Below are 20,081 nucleotides of genomic sequence, written 5' to 3'. Positions count from 1 at the left end.
TATGACTCTGCCTCTCTCTGTGTGTCTCATGAATAAATAAATAAAAAATCTTTAAAGAAAAGAAAAAAAGTAACCAACTCTGTATAATATGCATGCTGCATATTACTGTGGTTTTTTTTTTTTTTTTTCACTGTGGTTTTTCGAACTTGGAAATTGCTTACGCTGTCTTTTTTCTCCTTGTAAATGGCTATTTCCTCATTTTTTGCTTATGTTACAAAGTTTGTTTTTTTAATTTTTTAAAAAGATTTAAAAATTTTTAATTATTTGAGAGAGAGAGAGCACGAGGGAGTGCATAAGCAGGGGGGAAAGGGAGAAGCAGACTCCCTGCTGAGCAGGGAGCCCAATGTGGGGCTCTATCCCAGGATCCTGGGATCATGATCTGAGCCTAAGGCAGCCGCTTAACCCACTGAAGCACTGGATCTTATGTTATGATTCAGAGATCATGACCTGATTTAAAATCAAAAGTTAGTTGCTTAACTGACTGAACTGCTCCTGTTTTTTTAATTTTAAGGCTTGAGGGTCAACAAGGAGATAGACTTTTAAAAAATAACTGCTTAATATTATAAAACAAGTAAAATACTTATTATTTTTTGAGACTTAGGGAGAAAAACATCTTTCCTCAGGAGAATTAACCAAGTAAGTAGTGCTCCCCTGAGAGAACTTCATGAGATAAATATTAGGGATGTCTGCTCAGTGTTTTCTACTACTACTTTACTTGTAGCTTTAGGGAACAGTCCCTATGTTCTTGATCCTTACAGGGTACTTTATGTGAAAGTAGAATTAGAATGAGGGAAGTACCATTATTAAATTTTAGGTAGCATAAGAACTCTCTCATCTTTTAAAAACTCCTTGACATTTTGTTTTGCAATTCTCTGGAACCTAGCAGGGTTGGATAACCTTTGGCCAGTTACAGGCTTGCTAACAGATTTCCTAGTTAAATTCTGTGTTGTTTATGAATTTCTATCTAAAATATTTCAATTAAGAATTGGAAAATTCTTTTATAGATTTCCTTTGTTTCTTTAGTTAAAGAAGACAGATATAAAAGAGCCATTAGCAACGTTTTTGGTTGTTTCATCATGCTATGTTTACAAAACTCTTATTGTAATATAGATTTCCCAACAACATTAAGTGAATGGTAATTTTTGCCCGTATTTTTTCCATGAGTATGGAAAGCAAGCGGTATGCTTTTATTTTTAAACGGCAGTGTTGTCTTATGACTATATTTTGTTTAAACCGAGGCATACTTTATGTACAATCGAGCTCATCAATTTTAAGCGTATGGTTTGATGAGTTGTGACAAATGTGTATAGTTGTGTAATCGCTGCCACAGTCCTCGCTGGAGAAGTTCCCTCATGCTCCTTTGCATTCAGTTCCTCCTCCCCACCCCCTATCCCTAGGCAACCACTGGTCAGTTTTCTGTCACTGTAGGTTGTATTTTCTAGAATTTGATATAAATGGAATTATACCCTATGCACATTGTTTCTTGGTTTGGCTTCTTAACTCAACATGACTACTTGAGGCTCATCTATGTTGTGTGCTGCCCAGTATTTATTTCATTGTATGGTTATACTAGAGTTATTTGGCTATTATGAATATAGTTATCATGAACATTTATTGAGAAGTATTTGTATGGACATTTGCTTTCATTTTTTTCTTTTTCCTTTCTTTCTTTTCTTTTTTTAAAAAACATTTTACTTATTCACAAGAGACACACAGAGAGAGAGGTAGAGACACAGGCAGATGGAGAAGCAGGCTTCCTGTGGGGAGCCTGATGTTGGATTCGATCCTGGGACTCCAGGATCACAACCTGAGCCAAAGGCAGATGCTCAACCACTGAGTCACCCAGGTGGTCCTTTCATTTTTCTTGATAGCACACAATTTAGTCCACATTTTATAGAACAAACACTTATATGGTGCTAATTATGACTCAAGCATTGTTCTAAGCACTTTATATAAATTAGCACATTTTCCACAGCAGGCCAATGAGTAGGTGCTATTATTATTCTCACATTTTCAATGAGGAAATTAAAGCACAGAGATGTTAAGCAACTTACCTGGGGTCACATGGCTAGGCTATAGTGGAATCTAGATTTGAACACAGGTATACTGGCCCCAGTCACAGTGCTTTTATCCCAGACCTGTGCTGTTGAATACCTATATAAAACACATTTCATTAGATATTGTGGGTGCATGTTTGGGGATGCCTGTGTGTCCCCACAGGGCCTTTGGCAAAAGTGACGGATACATGGAGAATACAGTGACTGTGATAATGTGAACAAAGAGGAGTAGAGAATGAATGGAAGAAATACTTAGCTTGCTTGATTTGAATCTGAAAATTGCCATTCCCGAGGCTTTAAATGGAAACACTATTTGTATTGGTTGGAGGGAACCTGCTTTCAACTCCTGACCGTATTCTTGTAAGGCCTGCTTGTGCTAGAGACAGGAATTATTTGTAGCTTCCCAAGTATGTTAGCACTTTTCTCACATATTTTTTATGTTAGATGCTGTTTACTATGTCTAGAATGCTCTTCCCTTTTGTTTTGCCATCCCTGCTCATCTAAAGTGTCAGCTTCTACCCTATGTTTTCCAGGAAGCCTTTCTTAGTTCTAGAACTCCATGTGTATTGTGTATTCCTCCATTAAAGCCTTTATCATAATGTTTGCTTCCTTCTCTGAGGGCAGACTGCCTTTTTGTATTCATGGTGCCTAGCACAGAGCTGGATGATAGCAGGAATTTGAGAGAAGGCTGAAAAGAGGCAATATTTTTCTTTTTTAAGTGTTCCTTTTTAAATTGATATATAATTTACTTATATAATTTATATATATATTTATATATAATTTACTTATATAATTCTATGAATTTTTACACAATAGAGTCAAATACCCACCATTTTCATTGGAAACAGAACAGTTCCATTATCCCCTAATACTCCCTCATGCTATCCCCTTTACAGACTCTTCTCCCCACCTCTTAGCCCCTTGGTGACCATATGCTCCCTACTACTCTACTTCTGCCTTTCTCAGAATGTCGTATAAATAGAATCATCCAGTTTTTAACCTTTTGAGATGGTCTTTTCCCATTTTTTCACTGGGTTTGTATTCTAACTGTTGAATTTTGAGATTCTGTATTTGTTTTGGATGTAAGGGTTTTTTTTGTCAGATATGTGATTGCAAATATTTTCTCCCAGTGTGTGGCATATCTTTTCATGATCTTAACCATGTCTTTCATAAACCAAAAAGTTTTACTTCTGGTGAAGTCTCATTTTTTTTTCTTGTATGAAGTGTGCTTTTTAGTATTATATCTAAAAACTCTTTATAATTCCAGGTCACCAATCCCCCCCCCACACCCCCCAGTGATTTATTCTAGAAGTTTTAGTGTTTTGCATTTAACATTTCCATTTTGAGTTTATTTTTGTATATGGTGTGAGGATTAGGCTGAGGTTCGTTTTTGCATATGGATGTTCACTTGCAACAAAACACTTTAAGAGACTAAACCTTTTTAAAAATTTAATTGCTTTTGCATCTCTGTCAAAAATCAATCAGCAATATATGTGTGGATTTGTTTCTGGTTTCTCTATTTTGTTTCATACCACCCTGTCTTCATTATTGTAGGTTTATGTTTATACAAAGTCTTAAAATTGGATACAATTCCATACAATTCCTCCAACTTTATTCTTTTCAAAATTGTTTTGGCTATTCTAGTTCCTTTGTGTTTCTATGTCAATTTTAGGATCAGGTCTCTATATCTATAAGAAATCCTGTTGGCATTTTGATTAGAATTCTACTAAATCTGTGAGTCAATTTTGGGGGAGAATTGACATCTTTACTCTGTTGAATTTGCACATCTGTGAATGAACACAGTATGTCTTGGCATCACTTTAGGTGTTCTTTGATTTCTTTCATCAGTGTTTTATAATTTTCAGTATACAGATTCTGGGCATTATTGTTAGATATATTCCTTAGTATTTCATCTTTTTGTAGCTACTGTGAATGGCATTAAAAATTTGATTTGGAGGTGTCTGGGTGGCTCAGTTGCTAAACGTCTATCTTCAGCTCAGGTTGTGCTAGTTGGGTCCTGGGATCCAGCCCTGAGTCAGGCTCCCTGCTCTGCAAGGAGCTTGCTTCTCCCTCTCCCTCTGCCCTTCCCCTTGCTTGTGCTCTCTCTTGAGCTCCTTATCTTTCTGGAATCAGTAGATTAAAAAAAAACTTTAAAAAAATTTTATTTTCAATTTTTCATTGCTAGTATTAAGACATTTGGGTTTATTTTTGTGTTATATCCTATGACTTTTCCAAAGTTATTTGTTTTAGGAGTTTTTGGCAGTTTTCATTTTTTTCTACATAGACAATACACGTTTGCCAAAAGGAATAGTTTTATTTCTTCCTTCCAACCAGTATGTCTTTTCTTTTTCTTGCCTTATTGTTCTAGCTAGGACTTCTAGTCCAGTGTTGAATAGGAGTGATGAAAGTGGACATCTTTGCCTTGTTCTTGATCTTAGGAGGAAAGCATTCAGTCTTTTAAGTATGATATTCACTGTGGAGTTTTAATTTTTGGTTTTAATAGCTTTTTATTTTGAAAGTATTGTATATTCATAAACATTTCAAGTAAAACTTTAAGTCACTATAAGGGAATAAAAGCCTACTAAATTTTAAACCCTTAACTGCTTACATTATTACAAATGTCTAATGTCAAAGCAGTGCGAATTAATAGTTTTTAGTTAAGTCAGTAGCACCATGAAGGTTTCTTGAAAAAATAGTTGGTGTTGGCTTACTTTGGAAATATTTTCAGCAAATGGAGTAGTTACAAGGGTAGGGAGGGAGATTAATTTGTTGAAAAAATGTATTTATGATTAAAATTTTTAAAAACTCATGGCTCTCAAATTGTTCAGTTTTTTAAGCACCTTGTTTTATTCTACTTTTCCTTTGTTTTTTACTTAATTCTGTTTAGTAGAAAACTATCTCATATTCAGAAAACTTTAGTAAGCAGAATTTTAAAAAGAAAGATTTTATTTATTTATTTAGAGAGAATGTGAACAGGGGGAGAGGCAGAGGAACAGAGACAAAGAGAATCTCAAGTGAACTCTAGACTGAGCATGACCCTGAGATCCTGACCTGAGCCCAAATCAGGTCCGACGCTTAATAACTGAGCCACCCAGGTGCCCCCTAGTAAGCAGGTCTTAAAAAATGTAAACCAATCCTGTTTTTTTTTTTTTTTATTTTTTTTATTTTTTTATTTTTATTTATTTATGATATTCAGAGAGAGAAAGAGAGAGAGGCAGAGACATAGGCAGAGGGAGAAGCAGGCTCCATGCAGCGGGAGCCCGATGTGGGATTTGATCCCGGGTCTCCAGGATCTCGCCCTGGGCCAAAGGCAGGCGCCAAACCGCTGCGCCACCCAGGGATCCCCCAATCCTGTTTTCATTCTGTTTATTGACAACTTATATGCTCAGATATTAAGATTTTAATGATTTTTTATTTTCCTCAAAATTAGATTAGAAAATAGTTTACCTTAGAGTGGTGCCATTATAGTTGGTAAATTTGAAGTGAGAAAAGCAACATTTATTGAGTATCCAAAGGTAACTTGCTGTTACTGTTTCTTAATTCTCTCATTAGATTTTGGGATTTGAATGGTATAGAAAGCAATTATTCCTTTCAATGTATTACTTTTGTTAAAACTTTTTTAAAAAAAGATTTTATTTATTCATGAAAGACACACAGAGAGAGGCAGAGGCATAGACAGAGGGAGAAGCAGGCTCCTCACAGGGAGCCTAATGTGGGACTTGATCCTAGAACCTGGGATTATGCCCTGAGCCTAAGGCAGATGCTCAGCCGCTGAGCCACCCAGGTGTCCCAACTGTTGTTAAAACTTGTTAGAAAGTGGAATGTCTAATTTTTTTTCCCATTGACTTATCTATCTTGTGCGGAAGTTCTTTCATTCCAGAGAACTAAATAAACAGTGTTATAAAATGTCTAATTATGGATTGTGCAGGTGCTGTCTCTTGGGTCCAGACTGCCTGGTTGGTGGGTGATTAACCAATCCAAACATTCCTGCCAACCAGTGACACCTGCAGCTCTGCAGGGAAAAGAGGGAGAGAGGAACTAGATGCAGGTGATGGGGTGGGAGGGAGGTTGAATTTGGTAAGAGGACACTTGCCTATGTGAGCTGGGTGCTATGAGGTACCTACTATTCTTGCCAGAGGGGTGTGTGTGTATGTATGAAATGCAGCTTAAAGGTGTCAGTATGTTTATATGAAACTATGGATTTTATGAAAGTCAAATGCCTGAAAGTCAGGATTGTGTACATTGCATTGATGAATGTGCCATTTGGTTTACCTAATCACCACAATGGGAAATGTTCAGTGTAGTGTAGCCTTACATTTTTGTATATCCAATTATTCCCATCCCACATTTGGAGAGTCGTATCTTTGAGAGATGAAGAGTGGGCATGTGGCTCGCCCCTCCCCGCCCTTTTTTCATGTTTGATTATTTGTATCTTGACACTTAGTTTTTTTTAATGTTACTTTTGCTAACCCTTTATCCTCTTAGCTCATTTACCAAGCTGGTAGCTGAACAGCCATCAGAAGATTTGACTATAATAAGTTTTTCATAAAAGTAGCTTCTTAAGATCTATATTTAACTCATTTCTACTTGGTTCTAAAGGGACTTATTTTGTGGTCCATTTTTGTAGGCGATATAATAGATTTGACTGATTTTTGTAGTTCTGTTTTCCAGAAGCTATCTTTCAATCTTATGAAGAAGACAATTCTTTTGTGTGGGATTGAGTTAAGAGGGTTATTTCAAGTCATAATTATGATGGTAATTAGATAAATGAGTATTTTAGACTTGACTTTTAAGGGAAGTTGGAAATACTTATTAAGAGGTAGATAAAGGAACGCCTCAGTGGCTCAGCGGTTGAGCATCTGCCTTCAGCTCAGGGCGTGATCCTGGGGTCCAGGATTGAGTCCCGCATCGGGCTCCCTGCATGGAGCCTGCTTCTACCTCTGCCCATGTCTCTGCTTCTCTGTCTCTCATGAATAAATAAATAAAATCTTTTTTTTAAAGAGGTGGATAAAATAAGTTAGCACTCTGAAAAGGATCTAGAGGACCTAATGACTATATGATCTGTTGATTATTATGGGTCTGAGATAGGGCAAGCCCTAATCTCAGGTCTTTGTTTTATAGATAGGAAAGAGGGCTTGTTTTATGGTTGCTTTCTCTTTGGTTTATCACTAAACTGGCAAAAAGCAGTTCATGGCTTTTTCAAGGACTGTAATCAAACTCCTTTCTTTGTAGCTCCTTCTCTTCTGTCAAAGCACTTCTTTAGCTGCTATTTTTGGTCAACTTACATTTCTCTGTAAAAGACAGAATGGGTTCATCTAACAGGCATCAGGAATATTACTTGCATACTTGGAATTTTAATCTTTAGGAGGGCTGATTTATTTGTGTCCTAGGAGTACTTTGTTTGGAATCATGGAGTTTTGAGATCCAGTCTTGCCTGTAACTGATTAATATGATTAGTATTAGTATGTTACTGTGTGCTCTTGGGCTTGGTTATCTCATCCTACCAGGCAGGATTGTTGTGGTGATTAAATGAAGTAGAGGACTTAATTTCTTAGCACAGTAAGAGATAGTGACCTTCACTGTAAGCCTTTATTTGTTTTCCTAAACTCAGAACTTACTGTTGGCATTAACAGGGGCAGATAGACTACAAGCATTGCAGCAGTGTTTCCCAACTGTATTCCACATTTAGTGGGTGTTGCACTAAATAAATAAAATAATAGATAACCTATGATGGACATAAAAAGTCAAGTGGATAGATACTGCATCTTCCTTTTCGAGATTTACTATGCATGATAATATATTAAAGGGCTTGAGAAATTCTGTAAAAAATGTTTCTTTTGTAAACAAAGATAAACTGAATTGGTCCTTAAGCCTTTCCTTTGAAAGCACTGATTTTAGAGAATATTGATATTCCATACAGCACGATTTGTGAAGCACTGCTTTAGGGTAATAATTTTGAAGATCACTTGGTAATAGAATTCTCTATACCAAGAGGCTCTGAGAGATACATGTATAGTATCATACTAGTGATAGGTAATGCTTACAGTGGAAATTTATGAAATTTAAACAAAAGGAATACTGCTTTATTTTTTTAAATTTTTAAAAAGATTTTATTTATTTATCCACGAGAGAGAGAGAGAGACAGACAGACAGACAGAGACATAGGCAGAGGGAGAGAAGCAGGCTCCATGCAGGGAGCCTGACGTGGGACTTGATCCCGGGTCTCCAAGATCACGCCCTGGGCCGAAGGCGGCACTAAACCACAGAGCCACACTGCCCAGTATTCCTGGGGCTGCCCAGGAATACTGCTTTAAATTCCATCCTTTGTGGCATTTATTGGCTACATCTTATGACAAAATATTAAAATTCACCCCCAGAAAAGTGACTAAATGATAGTTAGCAACCTATATCAGAGGGAATTTATAGTGGTTTTATTTTTTTAATTGTTGAGATGATTATTAATAGAGCTTTATAAGTTATAAAAATCTGGGTCTGAGCACTCAGTTTGTTCATTTTCATTATAATCATGTTCTTTCTTTAGATTTCTGATTGATATTCTTGTTTCTCACTAATTCTATGTTCCTCATGAACAGAATTACATAGAAAGAGTTGGATATTTGGGCTCATGTTATTCTAACTAAAACCCTTTTGTGTTTTTTGGTTTCCATCTCAGAGGACACATTCCTAACTATTTAAAGAAGGTTACACATGTGGAAATACTGAATCTCTTATAGTGGGGCGCCACGTGGTTGAACTTGCTATAATGTATTTGCCAGGTGATTATATTTTTATAATATAGTGGTGTAGAAATCAGACCCAGTTGTATTTTCTATTTATAGTTCAATATGCAGAAGTGGAATAGGCACTAATATTTGTTGAATGAATAAGTGGAAGAATAAATAAAACCTAATGGTGATAGGGCTTGTGGAGGTAAGTAAACTTAATTATTACTGAAAATATTACAGATAATTTGAAGGATACAGTATAGTACAGTGGAAAGAACACTGGACCAGGAGTCAGAAATCCAAGTTCTAATTCCAGATCTAAAGGCGGATAGTCATGGGACCTTATACAAGTCTCTAGATCTTGTTTTCTCATTGGTAAAAGGGGGACTCATAATAACCACTCCTGCCTAGTTCATAAGTTGTTGAGGGAATAAAATGAATCATTAAGAAAATGCTTTGCAATTATAAATCTACAAAATCAGATTTTTTCCCCCTCTCTATGCCTAGCACAGTACTGGTATAGATTTTCTCTTTTCATACTGAAAAGGAGAGTAAACAGCACAGTCCAGGACTGATTCTTGGAGTGCTCACAGATTGTTGGGGGATAGGAGGAGGAAGAGGAACCTGCAAAAGAGAAGCAAAGACCAAGGAGGAAAGAGGAGAATCAGGAAGGTATAGTTTTATACTTTCCAGACATAATTTTCACTAAGTTTTGCTTATACTCTTTGGGAAAGGGATAGTTAATACTCAGCAAATAGTTTTTGATTTAATTTTCTGAACTCCGCCTGAGTAGATCCCCCACCCCCTTCACATGAGAAGTATTTGAGGGTGAAGAGAAGTTCTTATAAGCTTAAATTAAAGACCTTCACTTAGGTAGTTTAAGAATACTTAAGCTTTGGTTTTCTGAATTTTCTATACTGTGAATAATTGATTTTCATGAAAACATTAAAAGTCCCTCAGCTGTTCTTGACGGCTTCAGGGATGCCACTGTGGTGTGGATAGCAAGCCTCCAGTGTCAGGAAAGGGTCTAGGATAAAGTGCTTCCCAACCCACTGCTTAGCATACTGCTGTTGTTTGATATACTAGAAATTTGGGAAATACAACCCTCCTTCTCTTCTCCACTCTGCATTTCCTCCTTGCCCCTCCCAGGTAACCCCCAGTTACACATTTTGTAAGACTGTGCACTCCGGGAAGATGTGAAGGCAGGGGCTTTGCTCACCATTGTAGCAGCCGCACAGAGAACTTCATGAGCCACTGAGACTACAGATGACAAATCATAATCAAATTGGTTATTTCCGATAAGATGATTTTAAAATTGTGGGTATGGCCACCTGGCTGGCTCAGTCAGAAGAGTGTGCAACTCTTGATCTTGCAGTTATGGGTTTGAGCCCCACGTTGGGTGAAGAGATTACTAAAAATAAATAAACTTAAGAAAATTTTTGGATATTGTTAGGGATGGCTAATGTATTTTTGCTTATGCAATATACTTATATTTGATTTCCAGGAATGGCTTACCTGAAGAAAATCCAAAATGTGATACTTCTAATTGCACTCCAAATCAGGAAATAATTCTTTGGCCACAAAAAGATCATTTGCATGTGTAGAGGAAGAATATTTAAAATAGTAAGATATCTTCATATGTTTACAAAGTGATTGAGTTGTAAATTAGTAAATCTTACCAATTTTCCACAAAAGAAAACTTGTAGAATGCCAAGTGCACCTGAATAAACTTTGTTGCCAGTGATCATATGTTGACTGTTATTGGTGGGTGGATTATTAGTGGATTGATTATTTCTGACTTCTCATTAGCATATTTTACAAAAATTTAAGAAAAACTCATAGTAACCAAAATTAAATCATTAATTATGTGAAACACTATCATAGTTTTAGAAAGGTATGTGTGATATTGGGGGTGTTAGTATTTGAAAGTAATAGCTAAAATTCAGTATTTGAGGGTGCCTGGGTGGCTCAGTCTGTTAAGCATCTGCCTTCAGCTCAGGTCATGATCCGGGGGTCCTGGGATCAAATCCCGTATTGGGCTCCCTGCTCCTTGGGGAGCCTGCTTCTCCCTCTTCCCCTCCTTCTGCTGTGCTCTCTCTCTGTCAAATAGATAAATAAAATATTAAAAAAAATAAAATTCAGTATTTGAATAATTTTATGGTCATTAGTTCTAGCCTTTTATTCTAAATCTGTGTTGTCTAATACAGTAAGGATCAATCATGTGGCTATTTTTATTTAAATTAATTTAAGTGAAATAGAATAAAAAATTCAGTTCTTCAGTTGCATTAGTCATGTTTCAGGTTCAGTAGCAATGCACATGCATGTGGCCAAGGGTACTGTGTTGAACACTGCAGATAAGGAACATTTCTTTCTTTCCATGATCAAAGAAAGTTCTGTTGGACAGCAACACTATTCTAAATTAATGAAAAGTACCAAGAGATTTCACCAAATTTATATATCTTGAAAACTGGAGAATAAAGTGGTAAGAAATTGGAAACCTTACCTGTCTGGAATTCTTAGGTGGGACCTCTCAAGATAGTTAAATTCTCTGATAAGGGAGAAAAGGAATGAACTTTTTATTATGAAGTTCTTGCCGTGTTCTGATTTGATGTCCATCAGAGCCAGTCAGGCAGGGCATTTTATTCCCCATATTGTAGAGGAGATCAAGCCTGTAAGTGGAGGAACTGGAATTTGATCCCAGATTTGTCTGACTCTAAATCGTATATTTTTTGTTTTTGTCTTGGACCTCAGGAGTAGTGTTGATTGGATCATAATCTTCAGTTCATCAATCTGTTACCAGTCAGTAAAGACATTTTTCTTCCTCTCACCCATAGGCAAATATTTTAATGTGTTTGATATATCTTTTGTCTTTACAAAATGCATATTGTATCATCCAGTTCATGAATTTTACATTTACATAGATGGTATTATGTGTCTAATGTGAGATTTTCCCACTTTTCAAAGCTGTTTGATGATTTAAACACCTAGCCTTCTTCTTTTCATAAGTTTTGTGAAGAAATCTTCCTTATGGTGTTAATACTTTTTGGCTTTGTAATTAGAGAGGTCTGAAACAATTCCCCATCTTTCTTTTTGCTCAGGAAATATTGATAGGATTATTTGTCCCTGAATGCTGTATGTGATTCTAAGTTACATTTGTTTTTTTCTTTACCATTTGGTGGTCAGTGATTACTTCTCACAGATATTGGTGTGTCTGAGCATTGTGGCTGCTTTTTTTTTGAATTGAAATTTTTTATTGAGCCAATTGTAGACTCACATACAGTTGTAAGACATAATACAGAGTCATCCTTTGTATACTTTGTTTGGGTACAGCTCCTTTTTTTTGCTTCTACTTTTATATATAGGCTGGGAAGGGCGATAGACAAGCTTGTTAGAAATGTCAAGTAAGGGCAGCCCGGGTGGCTCAGCGGTTTAGTACCACCTTCAGCCCAGGGCCTGATCCTGGAGACCTGGGATCGAGTCCCACATCGGCTCCCTGCATGGAGCCTGCTTCTCCCTCTGCCTGTGTCTCTGCCTCTCTCTCTCTCTCTCTGTCTCTCATGAACAAATAAATAAAAAATAAAAAAATAAAAAAAAAAAGAAAAGAGTGAAGCCAGGGCATTCTCTTGTGAATGTAATCCATGAACTTTAGTATGTGGGCTTTTTTTTTTTTAAGCTGCTTTTTTCTTAAATTTTTAGCATGTGTTTCAGATGGTGGTGAAGTTATTATATAGCTGAGTTCTTTGTAGGTGATATGATTCAGTGTTTCTTTGAAAATTGAAAGTAATTATACAAAGGTGGAATCTTAAATTTTGGTAATGATGAAATATTTCTGTGTATGTTTTGTTTTAGGTTGTTTCACGAAGAAATCCAGAGGATGTCCAGGAGGTAACATGTTTACACATATGAAAATTTTATTTTATATATTTGACAAAAATTTAATAAATGCTTTGTTGAGAAAACTAAATTGTTAGTATGTCTGTCTTTGTGTTTATGTGTTTGGAGGTTATCCTTAGCTCACAAGACAGTAGTGTAAGTTTCTTATTTCAGACTTACTAAGTACATGTTAAGTTTTAGTATGTGTTAAGTTATACAAAGAAGAATTTAAGGAATTATAGTGCTGTTTAATAATGTGATAATGTTTTTGATAACTAACATTTGTAAGATTTTAGTATTAAGAGTTCTTATCTATTTCAAAATCATGATAACTTTAATAAAAAATGAAAAGTATTTGGTAACTAGTATTAATTTTAAAGGCCATAATAATAAATTTTGGATTCCTGTCTACTCTCACTTTTATATTGAGTTGACATGTTGACACTTTGGAAAACTGTTTTGGCTATAAATGTCTGTTTCTTTTCTAAATTTGTAGTTCTTTTCAGACTCTTTCTCTCTAAAATGATACCAGCTTATCGTGTTTTTGCTTGAAACTATGGAATTCTTTATTTGTAATTACTTTGTGCTTGTTATATACCTTTGGGAATCCTAACTGAGGAGCTTGCTTGTTTTAACGTTTTTTGATTTACTTTCATGTTGGTACCTGCTCATTTACATCAAGATTAGAAGGATATGTGTTGGGGATTTTTTTTTCTTACTAAAAGTGTTTTAAAAGACGTAAATTGACAGTCTTGATTCTGCAACAGTTTTTTCCCCCATTTGAATTTTAACGTCTTTAGGTGGAGTATGTATTTTCTAACAAGCCCCACTACTCTTTATTTAATAAACCTGGCTTGATCCATACATTTAAATTGATTGTTTGGTACTGGTTGGTTTGAGTGTGTGACATCAAGTTTAGACCATATTTGAACTTTTATACATTAGCATTTCTGCTATATTTGATCCAATATTTGAATTCAGTGAAACACAATTTTAAAAGATTTCGTACTGTTTTTCTCAGGGGCTTTAAGATATTTCATTTTTCCTTCTCAATAACCAGGAAGAGAATATTGTAATATAGTTATTTGGAAAGAAAAGGATATATCTATTTTTGTATCTGTATCTTTCCCAAATGGAAGTGAAAATAATTTGCACCAATGTATAAAGTACTCTTTCTACTTAAGTGTCTATTGGTTAGTATGAACTTTCTTTAGAATTCTTCTAAGTATGTTGTACAGTCAGTACAGGCTGTTGTGCTGTTAAATTAAAGATGGGTTGTGTTTCCTTTGAATACATTGTCTGATTGCTCTGCTGCAGTTTGTAGCTTGATGTTCCCGTTTTCCAGGGAGAATCCTGAACCAACCTATCCATGAACATACTCTCTGCCATTTCCTTAATCCTTTTTTGGGGAAAACTCTTTTATAATAACAACTGTTGGTGAACCATTCATCAGAAAACTCTTGTAAGTGTCCTTTAGCTAGATGATTGCATGGTCCTTTGTTAGAAATGGTATAAAGATTTTAAAAAATGTCTTCTGTCTCACCAGCTTCTTGAAATATAGAATAACCTTGAAATTGTAATACTCTAGCTTCTCATGTATTTCATTCAAACATGGGAATTCTCATTTAGGAGAGAAATTTGCTACCTAGGATTTGTTTCTGTTTCCTTTTCCTTTTCCTTTCTTTCTCCTGTTAACAGATTCATTTAGGTACTGCTTTAGAATTTAGTCAGGCTTCCCAAGAGCTATTGAGGATTAAAGATGTCATGTTAGTTTAACCAAATATAGGGCTAATAATATGCTATCCTTATAAAACCAGAGATGTTTTGCTGGTTTTCTTTTATAGATATGTTTGAACACCTTGACGCATGCTACCAAGTAGCAGTGTTTTCTTCCTAAGAATGCTGAAATACTCACATGGAGTAAATAATTTAAAATTATCCAGAATTTCTTTTACAAAATTTTATCCTTAGAAATTCCCTTTAAATTTTTATTTATTAAGAGCAGCATGGGGTGGGGTGCCTGTGTGGCTCAGTTGGTTAAGCATCTGCCTTTGGCTCAGGTCATAATCTCAGGGTCTTGGCATCAAGCCCAGCATCAGGCTCCCTGTTTAGTAGAGAGCCTACTTCTCCCTCTTCCTCTGCTGCTCCCACTGCTTGTGCTCTCTCTGTCAAATAAATTAATAAAATCTTAAAAAAAAAAAAAAAAAGAGCAGCATACATAGGAAACTCTGAGGGGAACAGCAGCAGTTAATGTGGTCTTTCGTTCAGTAGATTTTCTAAAGCATGAACACCTGAAGAAGGGCAAAGAAAGAACTAGAGATGTTGTGCCCTCCGTCCTGTACCTTTTTAGAAAAATAACCTATAACTCTGTTTCTCTATAGGTAGTAGATTTCACTGATGGAATTTGGGAAAAGGAGAAGAACTGAAATAGAACTTTTCTATGTATCATGTCAGAAATCTGTTAAGTCATTTCATAAATAAAATAGTTTGATAAAAACCATTTGAGAACACTTAAAATGTGTCAAGATAAAGAAAAGGCTCTTGGAAAAGGGAGAAAGAAAATATGTAAGCAAATATGGTAGTGATGCTTGGTATAAGAAAAGATGATCCAGCAATTTTAAAATACTGTATGAGAGGACAAATTTAATTGAATTAATTGGTTTTGCTTATGGGATCTGAAGGTTTTTGCTATCATTAAGTGAAATTATCTGAAAAGAACATTTTTTGCAAAAATTATTTAAGGATGTTTTTAATGAAAGTTAAGCTTTTACTAAATACATATATGATTGTCACTGAATTTTTTTTAATTTATTTTTTATTTTTTATTTATGATAGTCACACACAGAGAGAGAGAGAGGCAGAGACATAGGCAGAGGGAGAAGCAGGCTCCATGCACCAGGAGCCCGACGTGGGATTCGATCCCAGGTCTCCAGGATCACGCCCTGGGCCAAAGGCAGGCGCTAAACCGCTGCGCCACCCAGGGATCCCTGAATTAATTTTTAATTGAGGAATTCTATACAGAGTAACTTTAATGAATATGAAATTTCTGCAGGGATTGGTTCAACGGAACAGTAGTTATACAACTTTTTTTTCTAATAGGAAAGAATTACCCGAGAATTTCTGCATGCGTCTTTTGGGACTTTGTATATAGTCCAGTTATAAACATTGGTACTGCTAATGTAATGGAAGTGTGCTTTTGTTTACTTTTCCATTTTGAAGATTTCTAGAAATGTCCAAGGTTAAAGGAGTACAAAGAAAAGGAGGCAATAGATGGTGACACTTGGTGATGCTTTGGTTTCCTGCATTTCTTAAGGGTTTATGTTTATTCTTAGATATTTGATTCTGTAGTTCTTGTGTTGAGAATAAAGAGAATGTGAGTGAATAAATTAGGCATGATGAAAAAGTTTTACCTTGGAGGCTCTAATTCTTACTCTGACATACTATATACTAGTTTATAGACCATGTTGTTATTATTGTGATTAAGTTACTGACTTTTTTCCCTTAAGTTACTCTGCCTTTATTTAAAAATGACCTTAACTAGAAATTTTATCTGCAGATTTGTTTCCATGAGCTACAGTCTTTTGAATAGCTCTCATGTCTAGTTTATAATGGTTTTAAGAGTGGCGTTTATCTTATGTAAGGTTACTTTCACAAGCCCATCACCCATTTCTTCCTTAAGCCTTTGGCAGCGAGGTACCACCACTATTTGATCTATTTTAGAAATATAAAAATAGCACTTTTTTTCTCCCATGACAGAATTATTGTCATGTATCAAAATTAAATATTATAAAGAAACAAAAAATATGAAAATTCAGGTCATTTGTAATCTCACTTGTCTTGAGAATGTTTACTTTTCAGGTGTTGGTTTGGCTTTCTTAGTTATTCATTCTTTTTGCTCTTTTGCTGGGACTGTTGGTTCTTTGTTACCAGCTTTTGTTTCATTCACTTCCATTTTAAAATAAAGTCTTTTCTTCCATCCAGGTGGTCTGTCTCATGGCACAACCGAGCTTCTTAAACACTTACTTTGCACTTGGTTTCCTCTTCTTACTTCTGGCTGACCTCTCAGCATTAAGGTTCCCCATCATTTTGTCCTTAGACTCCTTGCCTTGCTACAAATGCTAAGAGAGCTTTCTTGAGTGATTGCCACCTCTCTGTGATGATTCCCAAATGAATAATACATCTTGCTTAGTTCTCACTCTTTAACTCCAAATCTGTGTCAGATAGGTCTAAAATTGAATTTTGTTCTTAAAAGTTTCCTTTCCCTCTTTCTTTACCTTAGAGAATGGGCACCGCCATTTGTCCAATTGCAAAAGCCCAACTTCTAGTGATTATATTTGGCATCTCACTCTCCTTTTAAAAACTTCATCCCCAGTCTTGTCTCTCTCTCTTTTTGTTGGTCTAATCATTACTTGCCTTCAGTATAGGTGCTCCTTTCATAACACCCTTGGGCTTCCCTTGTCTGTATTAATCATACCATCTTGTGATGCAGTTGTTATTGTGTTGGCTTGTCCTGCCCAACCAGACTGGAAGTCATGGAAGGCAGGGGCTGTGTTTCTCATTTCTTCATCCTTTGTGCTAACACAGAGCCTGGCACAGAATAGAGACATGAAAATACTTGTTTTGGTGATTATTTTTGTTGTTGAGTAAATGAATAAAAGGAAGCATCAGAAGGAAGCAGTTTAAATTAATTCATGTTATAATCTTTTTAGTCTCCTAGAATTGTAACTGTAGTAAAAACAAAAAGCTCATCATGGTAGAATTTTTGGTAGTATGATAAAGTTTAGTGAACGATTTCTTATATCCAGAGAGTAAATTTTTTGACAAGAGTCCCTTAAATCCCACTAGATTACCTGCTTGGCCTAAGATTTGCTTATTATTGTTAGCAGACATTCTATTGAGTTTGTTAAGTGAGGCAATTAGGTTTTTTTTAGAAGCAGAGGCCCTAGTATACCAGGTAATGAATTTAAAACTCAGTTTTACCCTATTTTGTGGAGACTAAGGGGCTGAATCAATGATATCACAGTCATGTGTCAAGTCTGTTTTCTTTATAAAAGTTTTTTTTTCTAATTTAATCTGATTAAGGTTAAAAAGTAATTCAAATTGGGCAGCCTGGGTGGCTCAGTGGTTTAGCACCACCTTTGGCCCAGGGCGTGATCCTGGAGACCCGGGATCGAATCTCAAGTTCTGGCTCCCTGCATGGAGCCTGCTTCTCCCTCTGCCTGTGTCTGTGTCTCTCATGAATAAATAAATAAAATCTTGAAAAGAAAAAAGTAATTCAAATTAATGGATGTAAACTTTTATGTATTATATAATCTAGATGACTTATTTTCTGTTTGAAATACACTAGTTTTACCGGTATTTAGGATTCATCTTGTCTTAAATACTTATTATTACTTTAAACTAAGATTTGTGAAATAAGATTTATGAAATGTTAAGGTTAATTGCTACATAGACATTTCTTCTTCAGTATTATTTAGTTTATCCTTTTAGGCAAAAGCTGTGTAGGTACTTTATGTTTAAAAGTTGTTTAGGAGTGCCTACATGGCTCAGTCAGTTAAGCATCTGATTCTTGATTTCAGCTCAGGTCATGATCTCAGGGTGGTAAGATCAGGCTCTGCATTGGGCTGTGTGCTCTGGGTGGAGTCAGCTTGGATTCTCTCTCTCCCTCTCCTTCTATGTGTCCCGCACCCCCCCGCCCCACCCTGGACTTGTGCATGTCCTCTTTTTCTCTAAAAAAAAAAATTGTCTAAATTAATTTGCATTTATAAATATGCTATTTCTGAAGTAGAATATGTATTTTGACATCTAGCTCATTTCCAGGCCAATCATAATTGATTTTTGAAGAGGTTAAGTGGCGGTTTAGGTGGTATAGACCTTCTTTGTACCAGGTTGAATATTTTTCCAAGAAAACAGTATTTGTGTGAAATGAAATTTAATAAGCAAAACAGAAAACTTAGAGAAAGAGTTGCTGCTTTTTATTTTTAAAATAAATATTATTATTTAATCTCAGACAGTTAGCCATATTGGTTAGAACATATATTTATTTGCCTTTGCATGACAATTTTGGGCACTTTTATGAAAATATTTTTTGTTATTCAGATATCTGAACCTACGTAGTTTCACTACGAGATACACATTTGATTTTTCTTTTTCTTTAGATAATCGTATGGAAGAGATACAGTGACTTTAAGAAACTACACAAAGAACTATGGCAAATTCACAAAAACTTATTCCGACATTCAGAATTGTTTCCTCCATTTGCTAAAGGAATAGTGTTTGGTAAGTGATTATTTTGAAATTGTGATTTTAAAAAGTGCTGTTTGGCTAATTGTGTGTATATGCTGAACCCTGAAGTACTGTACAATGAAGTCAGGTGCACTTATTAAGATCATTCACATCATGCAGCAAGCACTTGAAGTTGTTTTTTCATGTTCCTGGTGTAGGTTTGTTAATTCTGAATGCATTTACTCTTCCCTTCTGTGAAACAGCACAACTTCAACTCCAGCCAGTCAAGCAAATTAAAAAACCCCCAAAATGTAGGACATGATGATGAGATGATATTGAATTATTCTTATAGTTCTGAAATTTGGGGATTTTTAAAAGTTACATTTTTTTCTGACACCTTCCTTATAATATGAATGGTTATAGTTTGAGGCACACAGCCAGGCCAGATGCAGACATTTTAGAGTGGTGTTCTGGATATGTTATTGATTGAGTCACAACTGTTCGATTCATGGCTTCACAAAATTTTAACAGAAAACTGAGTCACAGAGATTCCTGGTACTCTGCTCTGCTTGCTCTGTGCTGCCAGCAGTGTGTGTGTGTGTGTGTGTGTGTGTGTATGTGTGTGTACCTCACCCTCTAGCAGATTTTGTTGCCAGTTCCTATCTGCAGCTTTCTGCCTTCTACTCTTGGCATGCTGGCACCATAGTAGAGAGTTTCCTGCTTATCGTTCCTGGCCTGCAGGTTCTTGTCCATCAACTTTGGCCTTTCTGTTATAGAACAGCTTTGGCTGGAGTAACCCAGCTAACTTCTCTCATTTAGTGTACCAGACCCACACTATCTCCAGTGAGATGTAAACTCTAGCCTTGGGAAGGAGGTGCCCCTTCCAACAATTGCCTTTGTTTCTCTCCCTCAACATGGGATATTTCATAGAGTTCTCTGCTCTTGCCTCTTAGTAGTTAATCCTGTGCAAATAGTTAATAATTCTTTTTTTTTTTTTAAGATTTTATTTATTCATGAGAGACACACAGAGGCAGAGGGAGAAGCAGGCTCCTTTTGGGGAGCCTGATGGGGACTTGATCTCAGGACCCCGGGATCACGACCTGAGCCAAAGGCAGGTGCTCAACCACTGAGCCACCTAGGTGCTCTAATAAGTCTTTATAAGACTTTCCCTGTACAAACTGCTCTGTGGACTCCATTTTCT

General features: G+C 35.9%; 1 protein-coding gene across 7 annotated transcripts in view; it reads left to right on the top strand.

The window, feature by feature from the left end:
- RPS6KC1 (ribosomal protein S6 kinase C1) overlaps positions 1–20,081 on the top strand; it is a 177,125-nt gene that overhangs the window by 3,220 nt on the left and 153,824 nt on the right. For 4 of the 7 annotated variants that reach the window (XM_072831090.1, XM_072831089.1, XM_072831087.1 and 1 more), the window contains exons 2-3: positions 12,632–12,667; positions 18,814–18,934. In XM_072831090.1, the coding sequence (XP_072687191.1) occupies positions 12,632–12,667; positions 18,814–18,934 (157 nt within the window). Of the gene's footprint in view, positions 1–10,286; positions 10,406–12,631; positions 12,668–14,000; positions 14,118–18,813; positions 18,935–20,081 lie in introns of those variants that run through there. The other 3 variants (XM_072831088.1, XM_072831091.1, XM_072831094.1) reach the window with 3 other exon arrangements.

This window comes from Canis lupus, chromosome 6, assembly GCF_048164855.1.
Source record: "Canis lupus baileyi chromosome 6, mCanLup2.hap1, whole genome shotgun sequence".
NCBI classification, from domain to species: domain Eukaryota; kingdom Metazoa; phylum Chordata; class Mammalia; order Carnivora; family Canidae; genus Canis; species Canis lupus.
Note: the sequence above shows the minus strand (reverse complement) of the source record. Positions and strands in the feature narration are given on the sequence as shown.